The sequence below is a fragment of the Poecilia latipinna genome, unplaced genomic scaffold (genome assembly GCF_001443285.1).
Source record: "Poecilia latipinna isolate Pla-1442-1.1 unplaced genomic scaffold, P_latipinna-1.0 Scaffold4379, whole genome shotgun sequence".
NCBI classification, from domain to species: domain Eukaryota; kingdom Metazoa; phylum Chordata; class Actinopteri; order Cyprinodontiformes; family Poeciliidae; genus Poecilia; species Poecilia latipinna.
This window is the reverse complement of record NW_015116995.1, coordinates 1-9,791: the sequence shown is the minus strand read 5'-3', so window position 1 is coordinate 9,791 and position 9,791 is coordinate 1. Positions and strand designations below refer to the sequence as shown.

At 40.5% G+C, this 9,791-nt stretch overlaps 2 protein-coding genes across 2 annotated transcripts; one reads left to right on the top strand and one right to left on the bottom strand.

Moving 5' to 3' along the window:
* Positions 1–2,413: 2,413 nt before the first annotated feature.
* Positions 2,414–3,888, top strand: fam167ab (family with sequence similarity 167 member Ab). The gene is made up of 2 exons (XM_015025879.1): positions 2,414–2,793; positions 3,509–3,888. Exons 1-2 carry the CDS (start codon positions 2,452–2,454, stop codon positions 3,770–3,772), a joined length of 606 nt encoding a protein of 201 aa, XP_014881365.1. The 5' UTR covers positions 2,414–2,451; the 3' UTR covers positions 3,773–3,888.
* Positions 3,889–6,690: 2,802 nt separating this feature from the next.
* ccm2 (CCM2 scaffold protein) lies at positions 6,691–9,292 on the bottom strand (the record flags this gene model as incomplete). Its single annotated transcript, XM_015025880.1, has 6 exons — positions 6,691–7,919; positions 8,141–8,279; positions 8,438–8,564; positions 8,643–8,700; positions 8,799–8,934; positions 9,123–9,292. Coding segments are annotated over 6 exons (935 nt in total), but the record flags the coding sequence as incomplete, so codon positions are not given.
* Between the last annotated feature and the right edge of the window lie 499 nt (positions 9,293–9,791).

The following is a 9,791-nucleotide window of genomic DNA, read 5'->3' as shown; positions in this document are numbered from 1 at the left end:
TATATATATATATATATATATATATATATATATATATATATATATATGTATGTATGTATGTATTTTTTTACAATAAACTGAAAACACATAATATCTATAAATTAAAGTGACATTCTCATGAAGCTTTTGTCATAACAATGGTATAATTCAGTATACCATTGTTGTGGTAAGCTGACAATGGTACGCCATGACAACCGTATACAAATGAGCTTGCCAATGCTGTCGGCATTGAGCTTTACAAAGAGCTCGCTTGGCTTGTGTTTTTTGAAAACATTCTCATGTTTTCATGTAGTATATACGCTCTGAAATTTGAAACCTCTCGAGGACATAATAAGAGCCAGGTTATGGAAAACATAACACTAAAGCCAGATTGGTTTCTGGCAGTGTTTGTTGTGTAGACATGACTGCAATGTTCCAGATATGGGAGCCAAACTTTACAAGCTGCTTAGTCAGGCCAGGTTTTTCCACAAAGTGCAGTTAATAATATGGTAAAATAAATTTAAAACCAGAGTAACCAGTCTGGTGGTTGATTAAGACATTTGCCATAACAGTGGGTTTTCCAGCCCATATATATTGTATTTTATAATAAATCTGCAAAAAAGTGGCTTACAGATTTCTTACAGAGATCCTAATGTTTGTTCAAAAACTAGTAGAATACACTAGATCAGTTAAGATTTTTTTTTTAAAGTAATTTAAAACCTTTTGTTAGCATAAGCATGTTATGGACTATTTGCAAATCCTCCTTGCTCAGCACTTCCTGTTCAAAATTTTAATCAACTCATTAGCTTGCACTCACAGCCTTTACAAATGTTTCAAAAGTGCATGCTTCCTGTTTTAGGACTCTTCTGTAACAGCGTTGTCTCATTGATTCCTGTCCAGACTAGGAAGCAGATCCATTTGTAGGTATTCATAAGTCAGCTGCTCCGCACAGTCAGAGGTCTAATCTACCATGCAGGAAAGCCAAGTCAATCATTAGATACAAGGACAGTGACTTCACTGAAGGTTTGTTGTTGGAACATCTGAGACCACTTTGCAAGAAAACCAAAAAAAAAGTGTGAGATCTGCTTTTGTGCTTTAATGTTTGCACCACAGTGAAATGGAGAGTGTAAATTGTTTGCTTCACTGAATTTCTGCTTTGGAGATAAATGACTGTAGCAATGCTAAGTGTTGAATGTAGGATGCAGATTGCTCTATAAAAAAAGAATTGATCCTAAGATATTCTTTTCCATTCAGATGAAGTACTGATGTCTATGATGAATCCTCTCAACCCATTACTGTAGGTTGTTTTTTTTTTTTTTATCTGCTATTCACAAAAAACGTGTATTTGCAGTTCAGAGAAGATCACTTTTGCATTTTAGATCGTAAAAACAATTCAGTCAGCAGCTATGAAACGTAAAAATCGAGCTTAAATTTCAGCATGCACAGCATGCATACGTATGGAACCTTTACTGTTAATTTTCCCCCCGAAAACCTAGATAATGGATGGATTTAAGTATGACCAATTTAAGAGATTCTGTTTGAGCTCTAATTAGCTAGTTTTTGTGTTATCGCGACTAAAAACATTCACTGCCTTCTCCAAGGAGTGCTAATAAGAAGACTTTATGCTTTAATGCTTGTTGGAAATACCAGGCAGCCCAAACTGTACATACACTATTCTTTAAATTACTGCTGGTATACTTTTCTTTGTGCTTTCTAAAGGTTATTAACAGAACCTCATCATTTTCAGAAAAATGACTTTGAGAAACCAGAATTGTGTCTACAGCAATAAAGGAACGGGACGAATTTAAATGGGATCTTTAGGCATTGTGTCTGGATCAGCAGCAAACTTTGAAGAAATTAGAGATGATGCAGTTATTCTATTATCCTACATTAGATAACAAACCCTTTATTTTGAGTTTATGGATTTTTTTTTTTTTATCTTGCAGTATATGCCTGTAGGATTATATTGCTTCTCTGACCACAGCATAATTGAGCTTCAACTGTTTCACTGTTGCATTAAAATACCTTCAGGATCATGAATGATAATGTTCCCTACGTTTTAGACACAAGTGACTCTAAGGCCACCGGCCGTAGCGCCCTAGTTCCCAGTAACCTGATAAGACTGGTTGATGCAATAAACATTGTGGACAGGAGGTGGAAAATTTGCTGATTCATTAGAAGACTGTGTGGTTGCTTTGGAGATGACTTGTTTCCGTGAAATTAAAATCCTGGTGGTCTGATATCCCCAGTGGATTTAGCCTTAGTTTATTGATGTTATTAAGTAGCTGTCAGGTTTTAGGGTGATTGGCTCATCGGTTTTGTCTCCTGTCTGTGGCAGATAGTTGCCATTGGTTTTCAGAGTAAACAGTGCATTTGCACTAAAACTCTAGCACCAATCAAGATGGCAGGGTTTTAGTTTTAACAGTCTATTATTTTTTGTTTTGTTTTGTTTTTGCACTCAGCAGACTGAAGATGGACGCCACTTCGTCTCCACAGATCGTGGGGGAGGCAGAGTCTAGGAGCAGTGCAGATCTTCATGGAGATGACCATCTATTGACGCTAAAGGCTTTGACTGAGAAATTGAGACTGGAGACCAGGAGGCCGTCTTATCTGGAGTGGAAAGCCCTGGAGGCAGAAAGCGTCAAAGATTCACAGACTGGAAAATTCCAGATTCAGGAGGAGCGGGATGGGCAACCAGTCACGTACAAAGAGTCTGCGGCAAACTCGGATAAAAGTCAGCGAAAGCAGCCCTCGGGTGTGCTGAAGGGCTTTGAGAACATCGACGAAGCTCTCTCTTGGCTCAGAAAAGAACTGGTGAGCTTTTTGATCGTCGGACATTTTAGACATATTTGTAGGCATATTTGTTTTGGTTCCGCGTTTCACAGAAGTTCTGTGCAACATTTGAGATTCAAGCATTAAACCTTTTTTTTTTTTTTTTTTTTTTTTGCTTGCTACTTAGCCAATTAGAGTTTAACAAAGCTCACGCTGTCCAATTAGTGGCCAGAAGAATGCCATTCATGTCAGACAGTGTGATCGATTGTGAACCCGACAACAGAATTACACAGATTTTTCTGCGAGTGTAATCATCTTTACTCTGCTCAATTACTTTGCATATTCAGCCACGGCTCATGAGCTCGGATCGAGCAAACAAAGAGGCACTTATGGAGGCGGACTTGCGCGGTATGGGGCCGCAAACATATTGCACAAGGAACCCCGGCTGACCGTGATCTTTGTGCAGAAGGGGAGGGAAAATGAGCAAAAAGCGAAAAGTTTGTTTCTGGATGTCCCACTGTGAGCTTTCCTCTTTAGATGCTACTTCACAATAAGGACCACACACTGAGATCTGAGGTCAATAACGTCCATATAAGCAATGAGCAACTTGTTACATTTCAGTAAGTGCCCTAAAAGTGCCTTAGAGAGGAAGGCTTGTGCACTCTAAAACAGCTTTAACGCACTGTTGTGACAATGAAAACAACAAAAATGTCCAGTGTTCTGACTGAGTAATTGCCTCTTGTCTTCTCTTGTTTAGACAGACATGCGCTTGCAAGACCAGCAGCTGGCCAGACAGCTCATTCGACTCCGGAGCGACATCAACACGCTGAAGATCGAGCAGACGTGCCACCTGCACCGTCGCATGCTCAACGACGCCACCTTCGGCCTTGAGGAAAAGGACGAGCTGTCCGACCTGCTGTGCGAGTGCCCCGTCACCCCAGGGCTCGGGCTCTCGGCCCCCCTGAGGCTAATCGGGATCACTAAGATGAACATTAACTCTCGAAGGTTCTCGCTCTGCTAGGCCAAACTCTGTGTCAAGCGACTGCAAGAAATCCTTAAAAAACTTGCCGAGGACCAAGTTTGAGTCATGTAAGTCGACAGATGGTGTATTTGCCATTAAAGTTCCTTGCAAAAGTACCGATGCCCCTTGACTTTTTACACATGCAAAATGCAGTGGGCGGAGGAACGTCGTCTGCGTTGAAGTCATGGGAGATGTTATAGGATTTATTAATGATCTGTCCGAGAGAATGGGGAGAATATAGAGCAAAAACAGACGTGGGCCCAATACAGAGCCTGGATGTGTACAAGTAGAACCTAACATGATGGTGTTTATGTGGACACACAGGCTTCTGTTTCCACAAAGCTAATTTTTTATTAATAATTCGGAGGGCTCAACAATATAAGAATGCTCTTTATTAGTATCATTGTAATTTGTTGTCTTACTAGACATAGCCTCTACTATAAAAATTATTGATATAATCATGTAATCAGCCAGAATAATTAAAATTATTTTGGTCAGGCGTAGCTCCTGGAGGCTTTACTGTTGATTTAGTGCTGCAATATATTTCGAAGTGACTCCCGTCAGCAAAATACAGGATAAGCACGTTTTTATCAGGTGTCGTTGGTGCTCAGGTATCGATTCCAAAAACTGCAAACTGAAACACATAAGTACAAAAGTACAGGTTGTTTTCACCATTGATTTCTGGCTTTAAGCTACCTATTGATTTTTGAGTTACTATACTAACTGGGATTTCCAGTCAGGAGACAGAGATGTTGCACAAAGCCGATGGGAAGTAACAAGTGGACACCATTCTGTAATTCTTGAATCTTTCTGTCCAAAAAGAGAATTCCATAAAGATGTTAGTAGGTGTAAATATTTTCATGTATGACCGACACCTCTTTTTAAAGTTATTACTGATAAAGAGAAACAACCACTTGTTTTGTTAATATGTACTCGTCTGTGCAGTAAATGTTTAAGACAAATTCCTCTCTTACTTGAAGTGAAGAATGTTTTCTTCACACTGCAGCTCTGCCCACCAGCTGTCCCTTATGATGTTATTCATTTCATGCCTAAACAGATTCATTTGCATGATAAAATGGCAGGACTGAAACGCAGCATGATCTGCACGACGGGCATGAAATCTGACACAGCACCCAAAATAAAGAAAGACTGGATATATTTCTTTAAAAGTAGGTTAAATAAGTCTCTAATGATTTAAGCAGCTTCTACAAAATATGTCCTCTTATTTAAGTTTTCCCTCGCACTGATTTTTATGTTCCTGAAAGAGAAATGAATCCCCCAGCTGCCACCCGCTCCCAGTAAAACAGCAGATGTGACACCCGCTTCTCACCAGCACCGGGCTGCAAACCGTAGCGCGAACGCGGCAGACAGGAACGTCACCGAGGTGAACCGCAGGGTGACACGGGCCAGATTCCCAGACTTCCTTCTCAGACTCACGGCGAGACTTTTGTGTGGGAGTGTTTTGGCACATCTCTCAGATATGAACTGCGAAGATGAAACTGCTTGGTGCCACGAACAGGAAAAAGAAGCTCGATGACTTATATTTTACTGACCACATTTGGCTCCTTTTTCGTTGCCGACTTGAATTATGTTGACTTTTCCTTTCTGAAAATATCTTTTGTTTATTTATTAGTGATTTACTCAAAGTCTTTGACAAGCAAAATAAAATTGTACTGTTAAGTGGTGTGGACTTAGAGACTTTATGTCAGAGGGAAAATTTTGAACCCGGTCCTGGAGTCGTATCCAAGAGTGGAAAAACAGTTTTACCAACATAGGAATGGTAATTTTAGGAAAACTTTTTTTTTCTTTCCAACCAGACTGTACATGTTATTTATGAACAGAAAAAATAAAATTTGAACTTAATTAGTCAATTGGTTTATCTTTTTTTTTTTTTTTTTAAGAGCTGCTGGTAACCAGAAAATTCAAAAGTAAATAAAAAAATAAGCTAAAATATCTGCTGCAGGTGGATTGAGCAGCTGTAAAAGTAAAAAAATAATTGATATTTTCTTAACCAATAACTAAGACGTTATAACTACGACTTAAGTTTTGACAAAGATGTGAATGTCTTCCAAATTTTAAGCTAATGATGCCAAATCTGACTGTAAGCTTATCCAAAATTAGACATGTTTATCTCTTTTTGGAGCAAGCTGAACCCATTTAATGGCTCCACAGGAAGAACACCCAGGCAGCGTCATACAGGCGTAATAACAGGGGCGCCGGTCAGCACTAGAGGGGCAAACTCTAAAACACAATCTTCTCTTTTAATGGCTTCGTCTGACAAGCTCTGCTATGTCGTAATTGCGTGCTTCAAAGAGGTGCTCTGTTCGTTCTAAAATTGGATTAAAGACGAAAAGTTACTGGAGACCAATTAGTGTTTCTCCCCGTAATGTGAGAAAACATTTTGGTTGCACTGACGGCGTGTCAATCATTTAGTCTCCAGCTGAAGCAAAAGCGAACGAGGGACAATATCACAGACTTGGTTCAAATAAAGTTGTCAAGGAGAAGAAGCCCCGTTCTACAGTTCTGCTCTATTTCAATCCGCATGATGTGACCAAGGTAAAAAAAAAGGTTGGGGTTACGTTAAAAGTGGTTAAGAGGGGGAAATTCTACGGAATTGGATGAGGAACAGGAAGTGGAAACATGCTGAGAGGCATCGGAGAATGGAATGCGACTAAACCGAGCTTGTCCTGCCGATATCTCCATCCCACAGACTCTGAACTAATCCCCGACCGTGGCGGCATTCAGCAGGACCACTTTGGTGGAGCTGAATCAAGTTCCACGGCAGCTTAGGTGCATCCGAGCAAATGATCCGAGGATCATAATAAGATTGTAAAATCGTTCCCTGATGTAGGAAAGTCGAGTCAAACGCAGTTATTTCCACTTCAAAACCGCACACTGAAAACACCAGGACACAGTAATTAGGTGAGACACTGTCACAAGTGTTTTTTTTTTTTATGCAACATCATGATGCTTGCAATTATGCAATACCAAAATATAAATCAATGTAATTGATTTGTTATGCATTAACCACAACTTGCCGCAGAACTGCTCTAAGAGTCACTAAGAACCTGCCGGCAGCAGAACTGCAGTGTTTAGGCACGACGACAAATTTAATGCAACACAAAAATGACCTGAATGTTGAAAACAATTTACATCAACCATCCATAAGCTGGCCTTGTCACAAAAAAAAATAAAAAATACAGTCCACACAGTGTGGCTTTAAATGAATGCAGCCGTTTCTTTTACAGCGTCTTCTAGGTCAGTTTGAATAAGGCAAAAACATATAAACAGAGTAAGCGCTGATTAACAAAGTGTGAGGTAAAAGCAGAACTTACAATACTACACATAGCAAAAACGTTACATCCTTACATCGAAACAAATGAAGAAAACCAAAGGTGGATGAAGCCGATTAATTCACGGTTAAATTAAGATACAAATCTCAGTCTTAACCTTCTAAAATGTCTGCACAGTCTATCGGTGGATTCTCCAGTCGCTGCTGCGCTGACTGGAGAGCTAAGCTTTGTCACAGAGAGCAAGTGGCAGATGCTGCCAATAAACGAGTACAAAACCGAAGATAAAGTTTAAAAAATAACTCTGAGGCGAATCCAGCTGAAATGTAAAACAATAACTACAAGTCCACTACAAGGTCTGCATAAGTGCGCGAGTCGACTCGACAAAGATTTTCCTTAAATGTACAGGGCCGACGGAACGTCCTCTTGATAATTAGAGGAATAAACGTATAAACCAAATCTTAGGTCAGTGCTAAGGACCACCTTCATCTGATCCGCTTTAGTAAAGCCAACCGCTCGTCTGAGGCGTGGCCGTGGTTTCGCGCCGACAGGTCAGGGGGTCACCGCCTCCTGGTCCATGCTGCAGCCAAGAGCTTCGATGTCGTTGCTGATGTCAGTAATCATACGGTCCCATTCGTCGCCCTCCGAGGCGTCCCGCCCCTCCTCCGACGCCGTGCTGTCGCCGCTGCCTCCCGCCGCTCCGTTGCCGTTGGTGGTGGAGTCGGAGGCGGAGCTGGCCGTGCGTTTGCAGCGGCCGAAGCTGTCTGTGATTATGCCGCGGCCGTCCTTCACTCCGATGGTCTCTAGGAAGTTTTCAAAGTGCTGGCTGTCCTTCTCGGGTATGAAGGGACGCAGGCCTTGACGGGACGACAGAAATAGTGTCAAACATCTCTTTGACACAACGAAAACACTAAATGTTTAGAAAACATACACAAATTTGTGTGTTTTATTGGGACGTTATGTACATGTCAAAACAAAATTTGCCTCTTCCATGTTCTTGAGTATATGTTGGCCTATTAAATCATCATCATATTGTAGTCTGATAAAGCTTTGTGACGGTGAGATAAGGCGTTTGTACCGAGCAGGAGGAACTTCCTGCTGTCCCCGTAGAGCTGCCGCAGGTTGATGCAGAACTCGTGAAAGGAGGAACCGTTCCTGTATTCATGGAGCAGAGCTGCAAACTGCTGGATCTCCTGCGATGATAGCTTTGTTCGCAACTGTTCCGAGAGAGAAAAAAAAAAAAAAAAAAAAAAAAAAAACACACACAAGCCAGAAATCATTAACGAGTTGAAAGTGTTTTAGAGAATGCCTAAGCTATGTGTGCTCCCTATGAAGCGAAAAAAAAAAAAAAAAAAAAAAAGATGAAACGTCGTACTGTAGTCATGTAGTCCTGTAGAAGCTCTGCAGCAGTGGTGCTGAGCTCTCCTTCACTTGGGGCCTTTGTCTGAGGGGATGCAGGGGTGGATGTAGATGGAGAGCTTCCTTCTGTGGCCTCGAAAGGACTGAATAAATACACACCAGTGTAAGCTGTAAGTGAACCAGTCTTTAAATTAAAAATGGTTGTGCGCAAATGTACATACAACGGGCTGGTTTCTCTCTCAAAAGCCTCCTTGACATCTACTTTGCTCGAAGAGTCGTCTTTAAAATGACAAAATATTTACAGCTTAAGGTTAGCATAACTGAACAGCTTACGTAGCATTATTTAGAGGGTTAGGGTTAGGGTTAGGGTTCCTCACCACTGTACAAAGAAGGGTGTCTTGTAGGCGTTGTAGCTCCATCAAATATGGCTCTGTCTAGAAAGTCTATAGTTGATTCTGTGTAAACAATCTGAAAGACCTGGCTGAGCAAAAGACACAGTTCCTCCGCTGCTGCCTGCAAGAAAGAAATGAAAAAAATATTAGAAATGTTCACTTCTGACCATAATGAAATACAAAATAGCCCTGACAAATAAATACAGAGCGAGAAACAGAACTATATGCAACTGTCATTAGTTTTCGTTAACAGTGCGGGTGGTTTTAAAGTCGTCAGCAGCATCTCTGTTTACATTTCAGGAAACGTACCTTATTATCAACTGCTAGGACAAGAAGACAGCAGACCTCCACCAGCACAGCCCCGCTCTCCGACAGGGAGCTGAGAGTCTGGGATTTGTTTAGGTCGGGACACGAGCTGGGACAGGGAGAGCCTCCCGACTCCTGAGCTGAAAAAAAAAAACACAAAACCTTCAGTTCATCTGATTAATTGCTAGCCCAACATCGGTGGCAATATTCCTGATCATGTGGGTTTATCAGGTTTAGCTTGAATAGTTCTGTTGACAGGAAGTTAAATTTGTATTACAGTGGCCTATAAACAATATTTTCTTATTGTGGGGCAAGTTTTGACCAAAGTGAGAAAGTTCCTAAAGAAAATGTGATTTGCACAACATGACCAATAAAAAACAGATTTGGGAAGTGCTTATGCCATATTGAAATCATACTTCAATGTGGCATTTACTAGTGAGGGTAGAAGAATTACATAATGCTGACAGGGTCAAGAGGCCACAGATGGTTTGTCACTTGGAATGTATGGTGAAGTGTTTCCAATACATTTGAGTGTAAGAAAATAAAAGCTATCAAAAAGGATTTTGAGATTTATTCATTTTTTTAAAACTCACTATTATTAAAAAAAAAAAAAAAAAAAAAAAAAAAAAAAAAATATCTCATGTGTGCAATTTTTTTTTTTTGGGGTTTTTT